This window comes from Rhinoderma darwinii, chromosome 8, assembly GCF_050947455.1.
Source record: "Rhinoderma darwinii isolate aRhiDar2 chromosome 8, aRhiDar2.hap1, whole genome shotgun sequence".
In the NCBI taxonomy this organism is placed as follows: Eukaryota; Metazoa; Chordata; class Amphibia; order Anura; family Rhinodermatidae; genus Rhinoderma; species Rhinoderma darwinii.
This window is the reverse complement of record NC_134694.1, coordinates 111,493,848-111,509,991: the sequence shown is the minus strand read 5'-3', so window position 1 is coordinate 111,509,991 and position 16,144 is coordinate 111,493,848. Positions and strand designations below refer to the sequence as shown.

Here is a 16,144-nt window from a genome sequence, read left to right as displayed (position 1 = left end):
TACGATATTGGGATTACCTGACACGGCTGTGTTATATTCATCTTGTCTTATGATATCAATAAAGACATTTATGATTTATTGAATTTTTTCTAGTCTCCTAGTGTGGTGTCAAGTGATGTAGAGATATTTATATATAAAAGATTTATTTTTGAAAAAAAGTGAAAAAAATATATACATATACTTTATGAGAAATGGTGTCGCTGATACGACAATCTTAGTCCGTTACACGGATGAGGGTGATGGGACATCCTATGCACGTGAAGACGGTGCTATGTGGTTCCTAAAACCCTAGGTATAGGGATGCTCTGAATACTTAATTGTGGACAGAGCTCTCTGTGCCAACGTGTGGATCATGCATAAGAAGTTGATATATAACATAATATTGAAATACTATTTTAATATCTCCATTCCTTACCATGAGGAGCACTGATTAATTTACTTGTTTTGGTTACAATACAGACATTTTGTCTGACACAGCCTTGTTACGTGTTATCCGTTACATAGTTGCATCAGTTGCTTAGCAACCTATGAAGCCGCTTCACACATGACCAGTTCAGTGGAACGCATTGACACGCATTACATCACTTTGATGCGTCCGATGCGTCTCGCTACTGATCGATGATTCACTTCCGTCTCTTGGCTTTTTACGCATGTATTCAAGTCTAATGACTTTAGGTGTGCAGCGGTTTGTTACATTGTATGCTTACGAATTTACATACTAAATGATTCATCTGATGTATCTGAAGTTCTGGTTGGTGAGTGGGGCTATGACGATTGTTTTTAACACCACTGAGGCATAAATGATTATGTTGTAATCAGCTGTTTTTAACGTTTGTGTCACTGTATATTGTCACTTACACTGTCATATATACACATTCGCACTTTCTGTATCATGTTTGTGTTTCGTAATGATACCTTATAACATGCATTATATGAGTTTTACAACACTGTATACTTGATTGTATTATAATGAGACTAATTATGTTGAACAGTCTCAACCCTATATTAGTTTCTTGCAGTAGATGTGTCACTAGGCTTGATAAAGATCCTATTGTAGGATTGAAACGTTGCTGTTGTTCTTGGATTGAATAAACCACCACTTTTTTCACATTGGAGTGCTGCAAATCTTCTTTCTTTATATACCAATACACGTCCGAGGATCGGGACGTTTGCTGGGCACCTAATCTATTGATTCTGTGTGAGTGCTGCTGCTTTCTTGTTTGCTACATCACTATACATATATCACTATACATACGTCACTATACAAACATCACTATACATACATCACTATACATATATTACTATACATACATCACTATACATATATTACTATACATACATCACTATACATATATTACTATACATACATCACTATACATATATTACTATACATACATCACTATACATATATTACTATACATACGTCTCTATCCATATATTACTATACATACGTCACTATACATATATTGTTATACATACATCACTATACATATATTACTATACATATATTGTTATACATACATCACTATACATATATTACTATACATACATCACTATACATATATTACTATACATACATCACTATACATATATTACTATACATACATCACTATACATATATTACTATACATACATCACTATACATATATTACTATACATACATCACTATACATACATCACTATACATATATTACTATACATACATCACTATACATATATTACTATACATACATCACTATACATATATTACTATACATACATCACTATACATATATTACTATACATACATCACTATACATATATTACTATACATACGTCTCTATCCATATATTACTATACATACGTCACTATACATATATTGTTATACATACATCACTATACATATATTACTATACATATATTGTTATACATACATCACTATACATATATTACTATACATACATCACTATACATATATTACTATACATACATCACTATACATATATTACTATACATACATCACTATACATATATTACTATACATACATCACTATACATATATTACTATACATACATCACTATACATACATCACTATACATATATTACTATACATACATCACTATACATATATTACTATACATACATCACTATACATATATTACTATACATACATCACTATACATATATCACTATACATACGTCACTATACATACATCACTATACATACATCACTATACATACATCACTATACATATATTACTATACATACATCACTATACATATATTACTATACATACATCACTATACATATATTACTATACATACATCACTATACATATATTACTATACATACGTCACTATACATATATTACTATACATACGTCACTATACATATATTGTTATACATACATCACTATACATATATTACTATACATACATCACTATACATATATTACTATACATACATCACTATACATATATTACTATACATACATCACTATACATATATTACTATACATACATCACTATACATATATTACTATACATACATCACTATACATATATTGTTATACATACATCACTATACATATATTGTTATACATACATCACTATACATATATTACTATACATACATCACTATACATATATTACTATACATACATCACTATACATATATTACTATACATACATCACTATACATATATTACTATACATACATCACTATACATATATCACTATAGATACGTCACTATACATATATTACTATACATATATTACTATACATACATCACTATACATATATTACTATACATACATCACTATACATATATTACTATACATACATCACTATACATATATTACTATACATACATCACTATACATATATTACTATACATACATCACTATACATATATTACTATACATACATCACTATACACACATCACTATACATATATTACTATACATACATCACTATACATATATTACTATACATACGTCATTATACATATATTACTATACATACATCACTATACATATATTACTATACATACATCACTATACATATATTACTATACATACATCACTATACATATATTACTATACATACATCACTATACACACATCACTCTACATATATTACTATACATACATCACTATACATATATTACTATACATATATTACTATACATACATCACTATACATATATTACTATACATACATCACTATACATATATTACTATACATACATCACTATACATATATCACTATACATACATCACTATACATATATTACTATACATACGCACTATACATATATTACTATACATACATCACTATACATATATTACTATACATACATCACTATACATATATTACTATACATACATCACTATACACACATCACTATACATATATTACTATACATACATCACTATACATATATTACTATACATACATCACTATACATATATTACTATACATACATCACTATACATATATTACTATACATACGTCACTATACATATATTACTATACATACATCACTATACATTTTACTATACATACATCACTATACATATATTACTATACATACATCACTATACACACATTACTATACATATATTACTATACATACATCACTATACATATATTACTATACATACGTCATTATACATATATTACTATACATACATCACTATACATATATTACTATACATACATCACTATACATATATTACTATACATACGTCACTATACATATATTACTATACATACATCACTATACATATATTACTATACATACATCACTATACATATATTACTATACATACATCACTATACATATATTACTATACATACATCACTATACATATATTACTATACATACATCACTATACATATATTACTATACATACATCACTATACATATATTACTATACATACATCACTATACATACATCACTATACATATATTACTATACATACATCACTATACATATATTACTATACATACATCACTATACATATATTACTATACATACATCACTATACATATATTACTATACATACATCACTATACATATATTACTATACATACATCACTATACATACATCACTATACATATATTACTATACATACATCACTATACATATATTACTATACATACATCACTATACATATATTACTATACATACATCACTATACATATATTACTATACATACATCACTATACATATATTACTATACATACATCACTATACACACATCACTATACATATATTACTATACATACATCACTATACATATATTACTATACATACGTCATTATACATATATTACTATACATACATCACTATACATATATTACTATACATACATCACTATACATATATTACTATACATACATCACTATACATATATTACTATACATACATCACTATACACACATCACTATACACACATCACTATACATATATTACTATACATACATCACTATACATATATTACTATACATATATTACTATACATACATCACTATACATATATTACTATACATACATCACTATACATATATTACTATACATACATCACTATACATATATTACTATACATACATCACTATACATATATTACTATACATACATCACTATACATATATTACTATACATACATCACTATACATATATTACTATACATACATCACTATACATACATCACTATACATATATTACTATACATACATCACTATACATATATTACTATACATACATCACTATACATATATTACTATACATACATCACTATACATATATCACTATACATACGTCACTATACATACATCACTATACATACATCACTATACATATATTACTATACATACATCACTATACATATATTACTATACATACATCACTATACATATATTACTATACATACATCACTATACATATATTACTATACATACGTCACTATACATATATTACTATACATACGTCACTATACATATATTGTTATACATACATCACTATACATATATTACTATACATACATCACTATACATATATTACTATACATACATCACTATACATATATTACTATACATACATCACTATACATATATTACTATACATACATCACTATACATATATTACTATACATACATCACTATACATATATTGTTATACATACATCACTATACATATATTGTTATACATACATCACTATACATATATTACTATACATACATCACTATACATATATTACTATACATACATCACTATACATATATTACTATACATACATCACTATACATATATTACTATACATACATCACTATACATATATCACTATAGATACGTCACTATACATATATTACTATACATATATTACTATACATACATCACTATACATATATTACTATACATACATCACTATACATATATTACTATACATACATCACTATACATATATTACTATACATACATCACTATACATATATTACTATACATACATCACTATACATATATTACTATACATACATCACTATACATATATTACTATACATACATCACTATACATATATTACTATACATACATCACTATACATATATTACTATACATACATCACTATACATCTATCTATCTATCTATCTATCTATCTATCTATCTATCTATCTATCTATCCTGGATCCTACCATCCCCAGGTATATATGTAGGCTTAGTCCCAGTTCTGGGTGTATGTGCAGAGTAGGTTCCCACCTTACAGAGGTCGCCTTGTCGTGGCAGGTGGGCTAACACTTTTTGATCAAAATGTGCACTAAGAACCTCCCTATTTGTAAGTAGATTTAGCTTTAGTGCATATAAATTTATATTTAGTGGTTTAGGTGGCATTAGTGTCGCAGGGTGCTGTCACCATTCTATGTTTGCTATCTAATCTATCTAATCTATCTATCTATCTATCTATCTATCTATCTACCTACCTACCTACCTACCTACCTACCTACCTACCTATCTATCTATCTATCTATCTATCTATCTATCTATCTATCTATCTATCTATCTATCTATCTATCTATCTATCTATCTATCTATCTATCTATCTATCTATCTATCTATCTATCTATCTCCTATTATCTATCCATCCTTGCTATATTTAGGGCAATGCACAGATCCAGTCACTATAGGATCATTTTAGAAATACATGTTTAATAACCAAATCCCATTCTTCCTCCGTGAAGAATTATTGAATAATGGAGATTTCTATTGCACAGTTTTTTAATCCACAGGTTACCGAGGTCGAAGTGACAACCGCATCCCCCCTAAAGCTCCCCCTGTCATGCCCCTCCCTCCCCCTGCCCTAGCCCCCCCCCCCCCCCCCCCCGCTCCTCTAGTCCCCGGCCGCCTGCCTTGCTTTCCTTGCCATTGTCTCGGACGTTCCATTCTAGAACGTCGCAGCCTCCAGCGTTCCATCTCCGACCACCGACTAATTAACAGCCATGAGGGAGATCGTGCACATCCAAGCCGGCCAGTGCGGCAATCAGATCGGAGCCAAGGTGAGACTGCCAGCCCCCAAGCCTTCATCAGCCCAATACTCAGTATAATGTAACGGATCACATTATGTGTGCCCATTGCCCATATTATACCTAGCTGATGACGGCAGTAGAAAATAATGAGACTAATTAACCCTTTCTATAGCTAAACTAATTTATTGTATGATGTGTTATTTTTTACATTCCTGATATATATATTAAAAATAAAAAATTGGATGAAAATAAAAATATTCTGGCCAGGGGCTTGAAATGGCGGTAACACATAGGTCCTCCTAGTTGTAGTGGCACCATGAGGCCTGTAGGGTGACATTCTTGTATTGAGGTTGTACCTAGTACTCCACTACAGCAGCTGGTGTATTTTTTTCATTTTTTTACCTTACAAATAATAATAATTTAATTTATCATTAATAAAGTGTCAAAATTTTAGACTTAATGAGAATGTAAGTTCTACCATTCATTTTTATTTTTTTCACAATTGTATTTTTATTATTACATAAAAAACAGTAAAACTAATTTTTCATTTTATTTTAATCTTCTTTATTTGTACCAAAAATTGTTAATGCCCCCATGCAGTGCTGGAGGAGGGGTATTCAGGGACAATATAGAAAATAAAATCCATTATAACATGAGTTGTGTGTATAGTGAATTTAATTCCTAAATTATAAAAAAAAAATGTAAAAACCTTAATATGTATACTGTTATTTATTTTTTCGTTTTATTTAATATTTGGGTTTAAAACTTAGATGGTTAAAAAAAAAAATGCTTTAATTGTATTACATTTTTTATTTATATTTAATTTTATTACATTTTTATTTAGTTTTCAAATTGTATTATTTATTTTTATTTGTTTTTGATGTGTATTATATATATGCTGATGCTTCTGATTGTAGCAATGCTTGACTCTGACCCATGATCATCTGATTGATGATCTTTCAGAATCCTTTTCTTATTCTTGCTGAAAGGGGATCAGCAATCTATGGCGCCAACTCTCTCCCCTGCCTCCTCCCTCCCTCCCTGCTCCTCCACTCTTTGTTCTCCGAGGGCCTGTATAATGGGGAGGGAGTATCCTTAAAATGGCATTTGTGATTTGGTAAAATCCCTAAAACCTCACTAGGAAAGGTTCCATAACCTTCCAGGAACTGGTTTCACCCATTATTATCAATATTTACCCCAATTCTCTCTGGAAAAAGAAGAAAAAAATCCTGTGACGTAGGTGCCATCTGCAGTGCAGCAGAGCTGGGCAGTAATGATATTACTGGTGGGATTAGGGGAAGGGTGTGTATCTATCTGTACATCCATCTGCAGGGCAATGTATGAGTGACAGGGTGTATAAGATATTGAGAATTGTATCAGAAATAAAAATAATATTTAATGGTATTAGTGGTTTTAAAAAAAATAAAATTATAGATTCATACCAATATTTTAAATGATTATTTGAAATAAAAATTTATTTTAGGCAGTTATTTCATTATAATAATTAGTGATTTCCCTGAATTTTCATGCATTTTACAGTCCACGTCTCATACAGTTAGGGGCTATAAATAGGATGGGGGACCTCCCTATTATATCGGGTTGGCATCGTGGCTGATGATGGTTTAGACAGCGGATGTGCGTTATGCATTGTAAATTGTCTGGTTATGACAGCTTGGTACAGCTGCAGTGCCACACCCCGGGGCACACTGTAGAAATAATGAGTACACATTGTATCAATTACATCATAAATAATAAAACATTGTATCCATTATATCATAAATAATAAAACATTGTATCCATTATATCATAAATAATAAAACATTGTATCCATTATATAAGATATGGATTGCTGTATTATTTTATAGCTTACTGAACATAATAAATCTAGATAGATAGATATGAGATGGATATATAGATAATATATAAATATTAGATAAATGGATATATGATATAGATAAATATTAGATAGATATATGAGAGACATATTAAATAGTAAATAAATATGATTTATGGATGGATAGACAAGATTTTATATAATGGATATGGGATAGATAGATATGAGATAGATAGATAGATAGATAGATATGAGATAGATAGATAGATAGATAGATAGATAGATAGATAGATAGATAATGGATATGATGTAGATAAATGATGGATGGATAATGTTAGTGCACTGTTATTTTCCTTTGTGTAATAAAAATAGGCACGTTCTGTTGTCATTGTCCCCATTCTGCGTCCATTACATAGTTTGGGGTAAATAGCCACGTCTTATCCCTCACTCCTCCATTCGCCCATTTGTAAGGCTGTATTGTTTTCAATTTCCTCTGTCGATGTGGATGGGGGGAGGGGAAGCAAGTCATAATGTGAAGAGCCAAGGCGAGAGAGAAGGGTGGGGGGAGGTCAGACTTTCTTACAGAGAACGAAAACTATTGTAAGCTCATAAACACATAGAAGGCACAGGACTCCTTTAGAGAACCATGTAATATTCGGCTGCCTGAAGACTCAATGAAAGTTCACGTTTCATCCAGCTGTTGTTTCTGCTGCACGTTGTGATGATGATGATGATGAGCGCGTGAACTTCACTTGTATCTAGGTCAAAGAATAGTTAAAGCAAGCAGAAACGGGGATGTGGTTATTGCTTCCTAGTTTCCACAATCACAAGATGTAAGATCGCCGCTGCAGTTAGGTGGCATATTATATATATATCACCCTATATTGTTTATTTCTTGTTTTATAGTTTTGGGAGGTGATCAGCGACGAACATGGGATCGACCCAACAGGAACATATCATGGTGACAGCGACCTGCAGTTGGACAGGATCAGTGTCTACTACAATGAGGCAACAGGTACTATAAGGGTGCCCTCTCGTAGCTCTGCATGCAAGGATGCTCCCTTGAAACATAGCATGTAATATTGTCCTACTCTCACCTAAACCTAGCATGGTCTTAAATCCCAAGTTCCACATTACTCAATGTATACAATAAGGTGTGGTAATCCAACACTGGATGTGAGCATATCCATAGGTCCAAAATTAGCTCCATAGAACATCTAACATGTCCTCCTTCCTTAGAACATCTAACATGTCCTCCTCCCTTAGAACATCTAACATGTCCTCTTTCCTTAGAACATCTAACATGTCCTCTTTCCTTAGAACATCTAACATGATGTCCTCCTCCCTTAGACCATCTAACATGTCCTCCTCCCTTAGACCTTCTAACATGTCCTCCTCCCTTAAGACCATCTAACATGTCCTCCTACCTTAGACCTTCTAACATGTCCTCCTCCCTTAGACCTTCTAACATGTCCTCCTCCCTTAGACCATCTAACATGTCCTCCTCCCTTAGACCATCTAACATGTCCTCCTCCCTTAGACCTTCTAACATGTCCTCCTCCCTTAGACCATCTAACATGTCCTCCTCCCTTAGACCTTCTAACATGTCCTCCTCCCTTAGACCATCTAACATGTCTTCCTCCCTTAGACCATCTAACATGTCCTCCTCCCTTAGACCATCTAACATGTCCTCCTCCCTTAGACCATCTAACATGTCCTCCTCCCTTAGACCATCTAACATGTCCTCCTCCCTTAGACCATCTAACATGTCCTCCTCCCTTAGACCATCTAACATGTCCTCCTCCCTTAGACCATCTAACATGTCCTCCTCCCTTAGACCATCTAACATGTCCTCCTCCCTTAGACCATCTAACATGTCCTCCTCCCTTAGACCATCATCTAACATGTCCTCCTCCCTTAGACCATCTAACATGTCCTCCTCCCTTAGACCTTCTAACATGTCCTCCTCCCTTAGACCTTCTAACATGTCCTCCTCCCTTAGACCATCTAACATGTCCTCCTCCCTTAGACCATCTAACATGTCCTCCTCCCTTAGACCTTCTAACATGTCCTCCTCCCTTAGACCTTCTAACATGTCCTCCTCCCTTCGGTCCAGCACGGGGCTTTCTACAAACAGAACACCTGTATACCTGTTGTGCACCTGTATATCTGTTGTCCACCTGTAGACATGGAGGAATGCTATCCAATGAAGAGAACTGTTGGTGTAATGGAGAAGTCCATTACTTTGGTCGATTTTTAACTCTGCTCTTGTTTTGTCCTTAGGAGGCAAATATGTCCCCAGAGCCATCCTTGTCGATCTGGAGCCAGGAACAATGGACTCTGTCCGATCCGGACCCTTCGGACAGATATTCAGGCCCGACAACTTTGTCTTTGGTAAGTTGTTTAGTGTGGCACGGTTTGAATGCTTTATAGTTCTAACTTTTTGCTTGTGAGTTTGCCTTCAAGGTTCTTCACAAATGTTAACTTGACATTTCTTTTCCTTCCTCAGGACAAAGCGGTGCTGGGAACAACTGGGCTAAGGGCCATTACACAGAAGGAGCTGAGCTGGTAGACTCTGTGTTAGATGTAGTGAGGAAGGAAGCTGAGAGCTGCGACTGTCTTCAGGGCTTCCAGCTCACACATTCCTTGGGTGGTGGTACTGGTTCTGGTATGGGCACACTCCTCATTAGCAAAATCCGGGAGGAGTATCCTGACCGCATCATGAACACCTTCAGTGTGGTGCCATCCCCCAAGGTATCTGACACAGTTGTGGAACCATACAATGCCACACTCTCTGTGCATCAACTGGTTGAGAACACAGATGAGACCTACTGTATAGACAACGAGGCCCTCTACGACATCTGCTTCCGCACTCTTAAGTTGACCACCCCAACCTACGGGGATCTCAATCACTTGGTCAGCGCCACAATGAGCGGAGTAACCACCTGCTTACGTTTCCCGGGTCAACTTAATGCCGATCTCCGCAAACTGGCAGTCAACATGGTCCCCTTCCCTCGTCTCCACTTCTTCATGCCAGGGTTTGCCCCACTGACCAGCCGAGGCAGTCAGCAATACCGCGCACTAACCGTGCCAGAGCTCACACAGCAAGTGTTTGATGCCAAGAACATGATGGCTGCTTGCGATCCACGACATGGCCGATACCTGACAGTGGCAGCAGTTTTCCGTGGCCGCATGTCTATGAAGGAAGTGGATGAGCAGATGCTCAATGTCCAGAACAAGAACAGCAGTTACTTCGTAGAATGGATCCCCAACAACGTCAAGACCGCTGTGTGTGACATCCCACCACGCGGCCTTAAGATGGCAGTCACCTTCATCGGCAATAGCACTGCCATCCAAGAGCTGTTCAAACGTATCTCAGAGCAGTTCACCGCCATGTTCCGTCGCAAGGCTTTCCTCCACTGGTACACAGGAGAGGGAATGGACGAAATGGAGTTCACAGAAGCAGAAAGCAACATGAACGACCTTGTCTCCGAGTACCAACAATACCAAGATGCTACAGCAGAAGAAGAGGAAGATTTCAATGAAGAAGCTGAAGAGGAGGCTTAAGTTCTCTCCACAATCAACACCACCACTACTCTTCCTCATCTTTCCTCCTCCTTCATTCTCAGGCTGAGAAAAAAAAAATCTTCACTAAAGTTTAGCATTTGTTTTCCTCCATCTTTTTTCCATTTTTCAGTGTTTTACTCTTCTGCTCCTCTATCCCTTCTTTATATTTGTTGCTTCAGTCATGTTGATGGTCAAAGGGTAGGCCTTTAGTGTAAGTGGATTACACCTCTGTTCTGGGGTTTCAGATAGATTGGCATATAGTTGATAGGTCTTTGAAGGCTCCTTGGACCACAGGTAGAACTTAATCGCCATCTTGAGTTCCATCGAACATGCCCGACAGCTTCCACAAAATTCTCAACCTTTCTGTGGCCGAGTGCTGGTCTCTTCGGCCACAAATCGGTTTTGTGATGCCTCAGGGCTTATAGGAGAGTATGAAAGCCTCTTGGCATTGAGATGCTCTTCAAGGTTCCATTTCAATGGTGATTATTTTTCATCCTCAACCAGCGGTTTCCCCTCCTACTCGTTTCCTTAACTTATTACTGTGATAGCATAACATTTATTGGTCACTGCCATTTCCCTAATCAGATGGCAGTGGTAAATATGGCGCCATCTTGTCCAGTTCTGTATAAGTCTTCATAAATATAGGCTTTTATCTTTCCACCAGTAACTGGGATCTAAAGCTAACAAATGCACTTACTGCCCTTCATGTTGAACAGTATTGAGTATGTTTGAAGATTTCGGCCATCCTTCTAACTTCTCGGGCCTGAAATCTATCTCGGTTGGCCGTACATGGGATGGCCTGCGGTTAATAAGGAAACGATTGTATTTAGACAAGAACAAATAATTTGCTTGTCGGCACAGAGAAGGAATTGTGGGGAAGAAGTTTTTTCAAAGTGAAAAGTGGATGTTTCATTTTTTTCCTGTAACTTTTATCTTTGTTCTTCTCGTCATTCTTGTCTTCTCTTTCTTCGATTCCCATGCCATTATTATTTTTTATTTTACTGTTGCTTTTTCATATTGAAAAGATGACAAGCCTGTGACAGAAAAAGAATAAAACCTTTTTTTAAGTTTTATCTGTTGTATTATGATGTTGTTTGACAAAAAGAGGGAGTTGCCTGGGACGCAAAAGGCGGGGCTTCTCACACTTTGTAGGGGATTACTCAGATGTGTACGGTAACGAACGATCATAATGATCGAGGCAATCGCAGATTAAAAACAAATCTATCACATGACTGATTGTCCATACACAAAAAATTGTTCTGCTTATTAGCATTGCAAAAAGTGAGGACCCCCTCCCCCCAACATGATCATATTTTAGATTGTCGCTAAAAAGCACATACACGCTGCCGGTATCGATGGGGCACAAAATCGTATTAATGTGCGACATTGAACCAAGGGACCCTAATATCTGCAATACATATGTATATGAATGATGGTTCTCAGAGCCAGAGATATGTTTAATAAACCAGTAATCGTGGGGGGTGGGGTTGCAGATATGTTTGTGGATTTCTTGTCCGTTATCCCATTTAAGCACCCTACAGCTAGCCTCTCCGCAGCCTAAAAGGGTTGGTAACAGAGGACAATAGCTTGCAAATGTAGAAAAAAAAACAACTTTATGATTAAAGAAGACTACAGTCTGAAGTGGCTGATAACAGATAACAATAGATTGAGGTCAACTACACATTAAATTACACACCAAATAGAGATACCATAGAGTTAAATGAGGTTGAGCAAAAAACGTATTTCCAGAAACAGCACCGCTCTTGTCCATGGGCTATGTTTGGTATTGCAGCTCATTCTAGTGAATAGAACTGAGCTGCAATACCAGACACAGCCTTTGGACAAGAGAGGCGCTAATCCTGGACAACTGATTTTAAGTTTTATTATCACACTTAAAAAAATTAGAGTCAGACAAAGTGTGGCCCTTAGCAACCAATTCAATCACTGATTTTATTTTCTATCCTGCATTAGAATATGACAGTTGCAACATGATTGGTTGCCATGCGCAACATCACTAGTTATAGGTGGAAATATATTGAAACTGGTGTAAAGGAGAAGTGGGGTTGTTGCCCATGGCAACCAATCAGCTTCCACCTCTTATTTATCAAAGGCCTTTTGGAAAATGAAAGCAGTGACCTGATTGGTTGCTATGGACAACTACCCCCCTTTTCCTTTCCACAGTGTTGCTACATCTTCCCCATTATCTGTCTGGGTTGTCATACTTGAGGCTTGTGTGCTTTACTGTAGCTTTAAGAATTCATCTGTAATGCTTTGTATCCTGGAAAAAGAGGATCTTAGGAAAAATCTTCATCATTTCACATCCCTAAATGGTCCGGACGCTGAAAATGAGAGTATGCCAGCTGAACGGTCATACCCGCTGGCATATGTAACTATATCAATAAACTTCCATGAAGTCTGCATTTATAAATCGCTAACTTCTGATAATCTGGCACAAACTGCAAAATAATCGGGAATCTCGCACACCAGAACAAGAGAGAATATTAATGTCTCCGGAGGTTCTCTCATCAGTTTTCTATACACTTTTCTACAGCCGTTTGATAATCTGCTAAAAATATTTGATAATCCGGCACCTATCAGCATCTATAAATTCATAGAACAAAGCAAAAGCATGAAACATACGTGGCATCTCCGGGAATGTCTCCCAGAAAAAGGGGAGCTCTCCTGGACTCCCGACATGTCTCCCAGACGCCCTACCTACTCACCTCTTCCCGTTCCTGCGCTCCCGGTTGTCTGCGGCAGCGCCCGGGAGTGGAGGGAAGCGCAGGAACCGGGAGCGGTGAGCATCTGGTCTGAAGTCTGTAAAGGGGGGGTCTGGTCTGGGGTCCATTAATGGGGAGGTCTGTAAACGGGGTCTGGCCTGGCATCTGTATACAAGGGGGGGTCTAGTGTCTATAGAAAGGGCTGGGTTGGGGGTCTATATCTTTATTTAGCGGGTCTGCTGTGTGGTCCGTATCCATTTTGGGGTGTGCTGAAGGGGGTCATATATACTATTTGGGATGTATATGCCATAGGTTGGGGTGTGTCATGTAAAAGGAAAACATTTTGCATTGACACTGACGGATCAAAACCTACAATTCTATAGTGCCCACTTAGGCCTCATGCACACGACCGTGCCCGTAAATACGGGCACGGGCAGCCGGCCGTTTTTACGGGCGTACTCCCATTATAAAGTATAGTAGCACGGCCCGTAAAATAGAAAAATACGACATCGGCACGGGCACCTTCCTGTAAGCAAACGGGAAGGTACCGGTGGCCAATAGAAGTCTAGGGGCCCGTAATTACGGGCGTTTTTACGTTCGTGTGCATGGGGCCTCATAATACTATTTGTAAGAACTGTCTTAAAGCACATCATTGATAAACGGTTCCTTATAATGACTATTTTCTATGGACTACCAATATGTTTTTATGCAAAACACGTGGGGGCACAGGGCCAACATACAAACTACATGCAGATATTGCCCTGGTTTAGAATTAAACCCAAGACCCTCGCAAGTTTGGTACCATATCATGTATCCACAGTGATCACTGGTGTATGGGATTACAGGGTGAAACGTCCATTTAGCTCTGGCAAAAAGTCATTGCCACCAGTGTGGCATCATCGAGCAGATCCGTGACCACCATCCGTGACCAGACTTTGCATATGGACCATGTTGTCTCTGCACAGCCACAGACAATTAGGCAGTCACATGATGCAAACCGTATGCGGTCACGCAAAATTTGTGGGTGACCAATTGGCGACAGCTATGGTCTCCTGTCAGAGACTGATGAAGGATATAGTCCGCGGCTGTGTAGTCAGTGTCATGTAAATATCGTTTTATGGAAAAAAAATACGAGACATTTCCTGCACTTCCCCCACCACGCCACTACCATGGTAACAGGTCCCGCCGTTTCCAAGGCCACAATTACCATGTTATCTCCGGTGAGGGGGAGGGGGATCTGCACTTTCACTGCTGTGGGGAGCCTTTATGGAAGGCGACTAATGTATTTTTGCATTCGGTGCTTATTACATTGTGTGAAAATAAATACTAAATAACCGCAGGATAAAATGTTTACTCTCCGGGGCTCATGTATAAAATCTACTAAATGGTGCAAATGAAGCTAAAAATACAAAATGGAGCCATGACACCTGCTACGTCTTTGTAAAGGGGTGAGAGGTGTTTGCCGGAATTCCATGTTCTCCAATTATAAAATAGAAAAACGGCAGCTTTAATCACAG

General features: G+C 36.2%; 1 protein-coding gene across 1 annotated transcript; it reads left to right on the top strand.

The window, feature by feature from the left end:
- Window positions 1-6,389: 6,389 nt before the first annotated feature.
- Window positions 6,390-12,980, top strand: TUBB (tubulin beta class I). The gene is made up of 4 exons (XM_075836352.1): window positions 6,390-6,536; window positions 9,247-9,355; window positions 10,624-10,734; window positions 10,850-12,980. The coding sequence occupies exons 1-4, from the start codon at window positions 6,480-6,482 to the stop codon at window positions 11,905-11,907; spliced, it is 1,335 nt and encodes a 444-aa protein (XP_075692467.1). The 5' UTR covers window positions 6,390-6,479; the 3' UTR covers window positions 11,908-12,980.
- Window positions 12,981-16,144: the final 3,164 nt, after the last annotated feature.